The sequence below is a fragment of the Typopeltis vanoorti genome, chromosome 7 (assembly GCF_054136105.1).
Source record: "Typopeltis vanoorti isolate ZY-2024b chromosome 7, IOZ_Tvanoo_1.0, whole genome shotgun sequence".
Lineage (NCBI taxonomy): Eukaryota > Metazoa > Arthropoda > Arachnida > Uropygi > Thelyphonidae > Typopeltis > Typopeltis vanoorti.
The window spans coordinates 35,123,516-35,135,558 of NC_143555.1; the positions used below are offsets into that span (position 1 = coordinate 35,123,516).

The following is a 12,043-nucleotide window of genomic DNA, read 5'->3' on the forward strand; positions in this document are numbered from 1 at the left end:
TAAAATATTAAATCACTTTCACACACTTTCAATTTAATTCTGCAAACAATTTGTAATGAGTTAAGAGTTTAACAAAACAATGACAATTATGTAGGGCCAAGTTATAACATCTAGTTCCACCAAACTACACCTTAAATAACTAAAATTCAACTTTCAGCAGTTCTGAGCAAATAATTACATGAATTATCTGTTCTACATTCCAAGTTCAAGGCATTAGTAACCATCTGTTCCACCTTCACCAGGAGAGAAAAATTTACTTGAGGAAGCAGAATCATACTACCTTCCAGTAGATGAGAGAAAATTTAGACAAACACGGCCATTTCAAAATAAAGAATATAAGTTCTCACATAAGACAATGGAAGCACATATTAGTTTCTTCTGTTCCAATCAATGTAGAATTATCAGTTATTTTACTTTAATTTGAATTTAATTGAACAAATTCCTGTAAGAAACAGCTTGAAGATATTGGCATATACCATTTGCTGTTAACAGTAAATCTCCATTTCATACTTGAATTTACCTCTTGATGCTATGGTTTCCTTCTCAATGGAAGTACATATTAGGTTAGGTTCTCCTATTATTTTTTTCAATATTTTCCTTTGCTAGTGTATGATACACTGCATGTCATCATGTAAAACGCATTAGCCACATTTGGGTTTGTCATTCTTATGTTAAGCAGTATATAGCTGTCAACATGTGCTTTTTTTTTTGTCCAACGGTAAACATCTTCTACCAAAATCTTGACTGAAATATTGTTGCACCACACTCTAAAATATTTTCTTGCTTTGCTTGCTAAAATTTCTCTGATGTCAAATCATGGTATGCACTAACAGTGCATATGCTCTACACAGTTATTTATATAAATGTTCATGCTTGGCTGCTTTTACATTGTCATTATTTTACAAAATAAATATGCTTTTATAATAAGTTAATAATGAAATAATTGTAAGTAATTAATGGAATGTGTATTTTATTTGAATAACATATTCAAGAAATCCACACAATCTTATTGCTGAAATGGAAACGCTTGCATTGGTGTAGATTGATGACAAAATTGTTTGGTATGTTCTCTTAAGCCCTAAGTGAATAACAGTTTCTTTTGCAAAAATTATTCAGAATTTTTTGTTTGCTTATTTTCCTGACCAAAGTGATTGGCTATATGACTGGTCTGGAGCTTGACATACCGTGTGACTGGGATATGTCTGTTTATCTATATATAATATACATTGTTCTTAAAATTTATTTTTGTACAATGTTATTTATTTGCTTATTTTGCTGTTGTGTATTGCTCTTACTACTTTCATACACTATGACTTTAGTTGGTTTTGTGTCAGTATAACCTTAACCTACCACTTGCCTGTCATATGCTTTACCTGTCCTTTCAGATATGTGATTCAGACCAGAAGTTTAACATCTTGGTATCATTTTTGCAAAAACGAAGTCATGAGAAGCATATGGTATTTTTTTGTACATGTGCATCAGTAGATTATTTTTCTTCCATGCTGAAATTGTAAGTTACTTTTTCATGTAAGAAAACTTGTTTTTCATGCAAAGTTTATTTTGCACTTGGTTAGACTATAATAAATTTAGTTTAATCCTTTATCCAAGTGTGAGCAAACAAAGTTTGCACCTGAAAATATCTTCAGGACTGAGGCAAGGTGGTGTCTCTGTTGGCAACTCTTAGCAAAGGTGGACCAAGCTCTCATCACTCCATGTCTCAGTATCTCCCACCATGCAAAGCACATCTCCTTGTGCTTTGCATAGTGGGAGATTGATTGTTTGTGTCAGATTGATTATTTCATTGCATTATAAATAATTAACAAAAATGTCATTTACCAAACTATAAGGAACCCAAGGGAGCTGTGGAAATTCTACAAACAAACTGAATTACTTATTAGTATACTTAATTATAATCATATAGGTAAATATGACTTCTCCATTGCTCCTTCTGCCTTAGTATCACCTTCTGGGTCTGCCTCCCACTGACGAGACCTCAATAAAGGTCGAAACTGGTCTGGGTAGTGGCCCTTCCCTTAATGCATAGTATTATACATGTCAGCAAGGAGATGTGCTTTGCATGATGGGAGATACTGGGACAAGGATTGATGCGAGCTTGGTCCACCTTTGCTACGAGTTGCCAACAGAGACACCACCTTGACTCAGGCCTGAAGATATTTTCAGGTGCAAACTTTGTTTGCTCACACTTGGATAAAGGATTAAACTAAATTTATTATTGTTTTTCATAGATCAGTATAATTTTCAAATGATAATGTACAAAAGATTTGCAATTTTATGATCTTTACTTAAAATTTCTTATTGTTAATCAAAAATGTGATAATACATGGTTTGAATTTTATTCTCCAGGTTTATGCTATATTCTGATGCTTTATGTAAAGAATGAGCTAATTTTTTAATTTCTAGTCAGATTGATTATTTCATCGCATTATAAATAATTAACAAAAATGTCATTTACCAAACTATAAGAGGCCCAAGGGAGCTGTGGAAATTCTGCAAACAAACTGAATTACATATTAGTTTACTTAATTAATATAGGCAGTTGGTTTTAACACTTTTAAATAATATGATTTTTGGTTATCTAGGTTATCTTTGATTATCTATACTTTATCGTTAGCACATAAATCCTTTAGTATTTGGTCATCAAGAGTTCAGAAATTTCTATCCAGGAAAGATTGACAATGTGACAATTTACCACATTACCATTCTGGGTGGTTGATGTTTTTTAATCTTTCTTGCTAAAGTAGGTAATGCTAAGCTCTTGATCAGAGGGCTAACAGAGTATTTTTTTTTCCAAGCTACTTCAGGCCTGCAATAAGAAATGTGGTTGGGTTGTCTACTGCTTAATGATTTCACAAACATCCATACTGCAATGGGATTTGTTCTCAAATCGTATAGACTTCGGTTCAAATCCCATTGTAGCATGGTGTGACAACCACCTTTCTTATTGCATAGCGTTCACTCAGTCAGCCATCTGGCAATGTTTTAAGTCAGGAAACCTCACTTCATTCTTTAGTAAGCAAAATGTTGACATATGATATATACTGGACAAACAAAATTATCTATCACCTAATGACTTCCTTAAACATCCATTCTTCAGTGAGATTTCAACCCATAACCTAGTAAAAGAGATGTGTTATTCACTTGATGACTTACTTTTTGTAATATACATATATCTGATCCACAGTGAATAAGCAAAGCACAAGATCTGTAGTACATCAGTGGCAAGGGTGTATAAGAGGACAAGAAGAACAAAAAAAAAATTATTTTCATGGTATTTTGAATAGTTGAAGGGTGTGGTTTTTGGAGAAGAAAGAATAGAGGAGAGTGTTCCAAAAAAACTGCAGTTTTATGCCTGCTCAACTTAGCTACTAACCCTATACAAATCCCAAATCTGCCCATCCTTAGAATACTGTTCATACATTTGTGGTGGTGCATCTAAAACGTCCTTAAAAATTCTTGATGCTGAACAGAGGAGAACGTTCATCTCATAGAGGATTCTTCCATCACAGACTCATTTCTACCTCTATCACAGATACAGTGTTTCAGTTCTGTCTCTTCTGAGTCACTGCTCCAGTAACTGGAAAATACCTCTGCTTTTTTGTTGGGCCTGTTAAAATAAAGCAACAGCTATCCAAAATACCCTTTCATTGCAACTGCAAACACATTGAATTTGTTTTTCCTGTTCCTTTTCATTATGTGGCCAATTCAACAAAGCATTTAACCATAAAAGTACCTGTAGAAGAGATGCAAAGCGAGGGGAGACTCAGATGATTTTGTGATAGCATGGTCATCAGTTAATCTAATTGCCTTCTTCTTCTGAATAGCATCAAGCACTGCTAGAAACACTTTGTGTGTGCGCATGCACACAGCACTCCAAATGTGAGTAGTATTCCAGTTTGAATCAATTTGGGATTTATACAGTGTAAGAAGTTATATAGGCAAACTAATGCCCTGTACAAAAAATTATGGCTGAGATACTTTAATGCCAGGATTGGCTGGGATACAGGTGGGCCCAAGAAGAGAAATCTAATTATGTTTTGATATTTTAGTGTTATTGAAAGTAAAGGAGGAGAAGGTGAGATCTCTGTTGTAGGAAATCACACAAGAGTGTGTTTTTCATATCTTTGAAATTTACCAGGTGATACTCAGACTATTAGAGAACAGCGAGATCAGAATTTCGGCATTAATTATCTCGAGGCTTGTAATAATTGGGCATTAAAAATTTGTCAGATGAGAAGGAAGAATGGAGTGTGTGAGACACATATAATGAGTGATCAGAGGAAGCTGGTTGAAAGACTATTTCAGGATTGTAGTTTGCTGCCCTCTGTTCTGGAACCAATCAGATGTCTTAGAAATGTTGAGACTCAATACTTGAGTTTCTTTAAACCTTTCTGTGGATTGAGCCCAGAAGTATTTGGTGAGTACTAGAACAGTCTGTGGGTCGAGATTGGTCGAATCCATCTTTCTGGTGATTGATTAGCTGATGAGTCTCCAGATGGTGTAGAAGTTGGATGATGACCTCTATAGTTTGAGAGAACAGGCTTGATAGTGATTGGACAGAGTTTGTGTACTAACTTTTATTGCCTTTCTTTGTAATGTGCTGAATGTAGATTTGTCTACATTCTATGCAGTACATGCCACTCAAGTAGGAAAGATTGAAGAGGTGTTACAAGATAGGTTTTAATTTCAGGAGCACAGGTTTTTAGCACAATAGATGGCATATCATTAGAAGTAGATAAACAACAAATTACACGATAACTGCAGTAATTAACTTTAATGAAATGAAAGTACAGATATTTTGTATATTTTTAATAATATTATTTATTAATATATTAATTTCTAGCACGCAGCAACAGTTTTTAATTGGTAAATCGCTTGTTGTATGTACCTTTTATTCCCGTTTTTTGATTTGCTTGTTTCTGCATACTAATGATGTACTGTTATTTTTAGTATGAAATATCTGTACTTTCATTTCATTAAAGTTAATTACTGTGGTTATCATGTAATTTGTTGTTTATAATCATGCCACTGGTACCTTTAAAGATTAGATCAGAAGTAGATGCTTTGTGTACAAGTTATTCATCATTCTTCTGATTTCTTTCTTGCAGGTAATGAAAGGTGACATGGAGTGAGTAGTTCTTGGTAGAATATGAGGGGATACTTTTTCATGGTTATCAGTGCATGAATTGGAAGAGAAGAATGGTGTGCCATTCTTGTCTTTGGGTGTTTTGATTTTATTTATCATCCGGATTGACAGTGGCTGGGCAAAAACTCTGCATAGGTCACAGTCATTTTACACATTTTTAATTACTGAGTGCTGATGACCCACCATTTGTCATATTCTGGTGGAGTGCTAGCACTTTACACCATAGAGGAATGCAATTTTTACCTACCTAGTTGAGCCATATACATTCAGGCAGATGTTATCAGACTCGAGCAAATTGCATGATATATTTAATGTTTTATGAATAATTAATTTATATGAACTCATTTGATTATTAATTTTAATTATATGTAAATACTGCATTGCTTAACTTAATTTTTGTATAAACATACATATGTACATATTATTTACTAATTTATCTCTTTCTATTTATTTATACCTTGTATCGCTGTAACCTTTGCTATCCTTGCACCAATAAATCATAAATCAATCAACAAACCAACTTTGGCTAGTGACCAGAAGGCTCAGCGATTAGTACAGTATGCAAACTTATAGTATTTGGACCTTTCAGAATGGGATTTAGATTTATAATGGTGTTTTTTCAGTTGTTGTTGAGGTGCAATGTAGGTTGATATATACTCTCAGTTGCATGCATGATATGCTGAAAATTGCTTCATGGACTTCCTTGGAACACTTCTTGCAGAACCAAGTTTTGGATGGTAGTTGAGAATTTTGGCTGTAATTAGGGATGAAGGCCTTCATGTCAGTTATAATTATTTCTGTTATTTGGTTTGAACAGGTTTTTGGATTGGTAGGACAAGCGGTGGTCAGACCATGGAAAGGAAGAGTTGTCGCAGAGGTCATCCCATTTGGTATCATTGTAATGCTAGAGGACATGAGACTGAGGTTGTTCTAAAGTGAAGGAATCTTAAATTGTGGTCTGAGTTAATGAGAGGAGAACTGACATCCACAATATATTTGAATGCAGTCAAGGGCAAGATATTGTGGGTTGTCAGGTATCTGGTAAGAAGAACTATTTATTACCATCACTAATGGTAATACCTCATCATCCCTGCTTGCTTGATTAGTGGGAACTGGAGAAGGAAACCCAATAAGATGATCTTACTATTTGGAGTATTTTGACTGCAGAAAATCAAGCTTTAGATATTAAAGAATAGAGCCATATCTCTTAATTTGGCTAAAACAGAGGATAAAATTGTACTGAAATAGAGGGTATTATAAAACCATTTATATGTTATAGCCAAATGTTGAAAGAAACTTAAGTTTTGAAATTTACCATAGAGCTTATGAGAATATAACCTTCGTCATTGGAGTTACCTTGGTTTGTGCTCTTAAAAGACATGAACTTTCCCAACGAGCCCAGTTCATATATTCACTTTTTATTGGTGCTTAAATTAGATTCAAACTATGCTGAGGATTGTATTCCACTGGCCTGGCAGCTGTTTCAAACTGTTGGTTCTCATCAGAGAACAGGCAGAAACCTTCTCCTCCTTCTCATCATCAATTTCCTGGGTATGTATCCTCAGTGACAGCATTACATAATTATTACATAGGAAAAGTGGATATTAAAGATCCAACATTATTTCAGCTTAACGTTTGTAGAAACTATGAACATTTCATAAATTTGACCTGCTTACATTGCCAAAGTGAAACCATATAGCTCTTTCTTTAGTAATTATTTTTATGCATTGACTGGGAGTTCACTTATGAAAAATACATTTCTCTGACATTTTATTTCTTTAGTACTGAATGAGAGTGCTTTCTCTCTTGAGGTTTCTGCCTGGTCTCTGAAGAGAACCAACCAGTTCAAAACAGTTGTCAGGCCAGTAAAACCTTTATAAAATAAAATCTTTATATAATTTATATCAGAGGGCCAGGGGAACGGTCGTGTTTTCAGGGAGCTCCCGAAAGCTAAGTACAATTTTGAATGGAAATTAGAATATATGTTAAAAATCATAACGTAATATTGTCTAAATTTGGTAGCTTGTTGTGTCTGTGTGATTTTGGTGTCAATTCCGTAAATTAATTTAGTCTTTAACGATACGTTTCATATATTTGAATATGGCGCCAATGCGACGTAAGATAATGGCGTCCAAAAATACGATGCCATTGTTCAAGAACTATAATGTGAGAGAATTTGTCCAATGTGATGTGTGTGGAATGTATGCATTCCCGAATGAGGCTGGAGTATGGATTGAAAGTGATAGTGGTGGGAGAATGTGTAGAAAGTGTATGCAAAGTGAGGAGTCGAAGTATGTGTCAGGTTGTGAGACAGTTATGGTTGAAGAAAGCCAGAATGTGAGTGAAAATAGTGGATCGATATAGGGAATTGCGGTGTACAAGATGGCAATGTGAGCGTTGATCTAAGAAAGAGCGAGAGCAATTATACAGAAAGAGAAAATGGTGTGAATGATAAAAAAAATGAGGAATTATTTGTAGGAAGTGAGATCGCTAGGCTGCGCGCAGTGATACAAGATGCGCAGCGGCAATTAGAGCACCTGCAAAACTCTTTCCAGAGTGATTCGGCTAACGTAAATAAACAGCGTGGGCGAGTTTCCGAAATGAAGGAGAGAGTGTTGTATGGTGACTCATTATTAAGAGGAGTAATAGATGGGAGTGTAACTAAATCGTACTTACTGGGTGCGAAATTTAAGGATGTAAGTGAGAGCATTAGAGTGCAAAAACAGATGGTGAAAGAAATAACAATTGTGGCTGGTACGAATGAATTGAAAGGTGATAAATTTTTCATGAGAGAGGACTTGAAAGTATTGTTAAAGGTAGCGAAAGAAAAGAGTGACAGAGTTAGAATGGTGAGTCTGTTACCGCGGTATGACAGAGAGGAGTTTAGAAGGAGGGCCATAATCGCAAATGATATTATGCGCAGGTTATGCGGACGGTGTGGTGTGGAATTTGTGGATGTGTGGAATGAGTTTGATGGGCGAAAGGACTTATACAAGATGGATGGCCTGCATTTGAATGGACTTGGTGTGCGGAGACTGGAAAAAGTGTTGCTGAATGAAGTGAAAATGGATGTGCAAAACCAGGGAAACTAGAACTACCAAGGAGGGGGGGAAGTGGATATCCAGACATCAATGAGACAGTTGAGTGTAAAAATGTATATAATGTACCTGAGCCAGCAATAAGGACAAAAAATGGGAATGGGATATTTAGAATAACGCATCAAGATAGGGGTGGGACAAAGGGAACACTGCAATTCATGTATACTAATGCCAGGAGTATTAGGAACAAGAAGGAAGAATTTTTGGCCTTGATTGGCTCTTCCTGGCCACAGGTTATTGGCATTAGTGAAACATGGCTGACGGAAGATGATATAGTTAGTGGAATAGAATGTGTAGGTTATAGTATGTTTAGGAGGGACAGAGAGAATAAAATTGGGGGAGGGGTGTTATTGATGATAGCTGATGAACTGCAGCCAAGGAGAATTGAAGTATTGCAGGATAGTGAAAGGAGCTCATTTGAGGCTATTTGGTGTGAGATTGATACTGGCAGAATAAAATATACAGTTGGGTGCTGCTATAGACCAGGTGATGGAATAGATGGTGGAGATGGTATGCATAAACAAATTGATGAAATGAGTGGAAGGAGGGTAATTATTATGGGGGATTTCAACTATGGTAACATTGATTGGAAGGAGGAGAGGACACATGTGAGGAAGGAAATGGATTTTATTCAATTATTAAGGGATAACTATCTGAAACAGCATGTAATTGAAAATACTAGGGGTGTGAGAGTGCTTGACCTGGTAATAGTATCTGAGAATTTGACTGTAATGAATATGACCATGTTGCCACCTATTGGTGAGAGTGATCATAAGGTCTTGACCTGGGAGGTGGCTAAAGGTGTGAAATTTGTGATTAAGACAGGGTATATGTGGAATTACTATGCTGGCAAGTATGACAAGCTTAGGAGATTGCTTGGATCAGTGCCATGGCATGTACAACTGCAAGGGCTGGACGTTGATAGAGCATGGGAAGTGATCAAAGAGCATTTACAGGAGGTTATGGCTGATTGTATACCTAAGGTACGAATAGTGAAACAAGGAGGGATTAAATGGATGAATAACACCATTAAGCTTGAGCTGCAAAAAAAGAAACAACTATGGAGGGAATTTAAAGAAAGGGGTGACCTGCAGGCACACGAACGGTATAAAGTACAGGCCAGAAGGGTAACGAGTGTGGTAAAAACAGCAAAAGCCGATTATGAAAGGAAACTAGCTATGCAAGCAAAAGAGAATCCCAAACAGTTCTTTCAATATGCTGCAAGCAAGAAAAAAACTGTACATGGCAAAATGATTTTAAGGAATGACGATGGTAAAGAGTTCACTGAACCAGTTGATATAGTGGAGTTACTGAGCGCGCACTTTGCAAAAGTATATCATCCAGGTGGTGACGTTGAAAAAATGAAGGAACCATTAGTTTATATGGGAATTGTGATGAATGAAGTGGAGGTGAATAGTCTATTACAGAACCTTAATGTGAATACATCTGTGGGATTGGATGGTATACCGGCACGGGTCTTGCATGAAGCGGCTAATGAATTATCAGTGCCCTTGACCATGTTGTTTAATCTGAGTCTCAGGTCTGGCTTAGTCCCGAAGGCGTGGAAAGAGGGGAAAATAGTTTCACTGCATAAAGGAGGATCCAAGACTATGGTTGCAAATTACCGACCGATCAGCATATCAGGAGTCGTTGTCAAGGTCTTGGAGAAAGTAGTCAAGGGAAAAATACAGTAATGGATTGATGAAAATGAGATACTATACAGAGGACAGCATGGCTTTGTGAAGGGTAGATCATGCCTCAGTAACTTGCTCAAGTTTTATAACAAGGTGACGGCTGAACTGGATAAGGGAAATGGGTTTACAGTGATACTGCTGGACCTGGCAAAGGCGTTTGACAGGATACCACATGGAATTCTAATCCGTAAACTACAACATATGGGAATGGATATAGGGTTGGTGAGATGGATAGCTGGGTGGTTGATGGAGAGATATCAAAGAGTAGTTTATTCAGGAGTAGAGTCCAAAAAACGGCCTGTGACTAGTGGTGTGCCACAGGGTTCTGTTCTTGGACCACTGCTGTTTAATCTGTTCATTAACGATATAGGGAAGGGTCTAAGTGGGACAATTCATTTGTTCGCTGATGATGCAAAGTTGGGTAGGGCGATAGTGAATGCAGAAGATGTCAAAGTCTTGCAAGATGACTTAGATAGATTGGAGTTCTGGACTAAGGAGAATGGATGTCAATTTAATGTGACAAAATGTAAGGTTATGCATTTCGGAGTGAAAAGATTAGCAGCAGTATACCACATTGGTGGAACTGTACTCCAAGAGATTGCCAGGGACTTGGGTGTGTTGGTGGATAGGGAGATGAAGTTTAGGGGGCATATTGCGAAAGTAGCTAAATCAGCTCATCAACTCACTTGGTTGTTGAAAAATACCTTGACGAGCAGAGAAAAACAAGTTATTGTACCTCTGTACCGAGCCCTGATAAGACCTCATCTCGACTACTGTGCCCAGATTTGGTCACCTCGGTTCCTTCTTGATGGGGAGGAGGTTGAGAGGATCCAGAGGCGAGTGACTAAGATGATAGCAGGTCTATGGAATGAACCATATGAAAACAGGTTGAAGATTTGTGGGCTGCAGAAACTAGTTGATAGGCGGAAAAGGGGAGACATGATTGAGACATTCAAATTGCTAAAAGGATTCTATAGGATTAATTCAGATGATATTTTTGAGATCAGGACTGGTGGTGGGAGAACTAGGGGACACCCATGGAAGCTGGGCAAGAGCGTGGTTAGCAGGGGTGTTAGAGCTGGGTTCTTTACTTTTAGAGTGGTAAATGAGTGGAATAAGCTGCCAGAGTCTGTTGTGGGTGCTATGACAGTGAGCGAGTTCAAGGCAAGGTATGATAGATACTGTGAGAATGTTGAACAGCTGCGTGAACATGATGTTTAGGGCCTCCCTCGATGAGTCTAAGGACTCCTGGAGTAGCCCGTGGTAATAATAATAATAATAATAATAATAATTTTTATACTAATAAAAGGCAAATATATGGATGCTTGCGTAGTGGTCTTGTTCTTTTAAGAGGATTTTAAGACAAATCGGAGTTGCCTTAGAGTTGCTAAGGCAACTCTGATGCTGAGGATTGTATTCTCGTGAACTATCAATTATACAAACATTCGGCTTTGAAATAATGTTGAATCTTTAATATCCGATTTTCCTATGTAATTTTGCATCACCGAAATGAAGCCATGGAGCTTCTTCTTTAGTAACTATACAATTAAGTTTACAATATTATTATTTTCCTATCAACAATTTTCCTCTGAATTAGTCTATTATGTCTGAGTACTCCAATGTAATACTGTTTATCCAACATTTCGATCTTCTAAGGCACACTTAAATCAATCCACCTAGATCTTGGTTTTCCTACAAGTCTTTTTCTTGCCATCTTGACATTAAACAACTGTTTTGCTAACCATTCCTCTCCCATTCTGTTAAGTTGCCACACAACCTTGGATTAGCTCTGCTTACACATTCTTGAATGTTAACCATGTGAAGTTTCTTCTTAATGTGCTTCTGCCATTGATGCCATCTGTCCAGTTTGTTTCAGAACCTTCATATCTGTGGTCTGTAGTCTTTGATCGAGTGCTCGATTTTTAACCCAACTCTCTGATCTATAATGTAAAACTGGTATGAACGCTGTCTTGTATATTGCTAGTTTGGTATTTTGGCTAATTTCTCTCACTTATTCCATATAAATTTATTCTACTGGCTTGCCCACCTTACCAGTTTTGCTTATTCTATTGTCTATTTCCATATTT

The 12,043-nt window shown here is 36.7% G+C and overlaps 1 protein-coding gene across 2 annotated transcripts in view; it reads left to right on the forward strand.

The window, feature by feature from the left end:
* Nucleotides 1-12,043, forward strand: part of LOC150104578 (ATP-dependent RNA helicase DDX55) — a 370,346-nt gene that overhangs the window by 159,586 nt on the left and 198,717 nt on the right. For both annotated transcript variants that reach the window (XM_090395791.1, XM_090395793.1), the window contains exon 8: nucleotides 1,386-1,510. In XM_090395791.1, coding sequence (XP_090251917.1) covers nucleotides 1,386-1,510 — 125 coding nt within the window. The remainder of the gene's footprint in view (nucleotides 1-1,385; nucleotides 1,511-12,043) is intronic.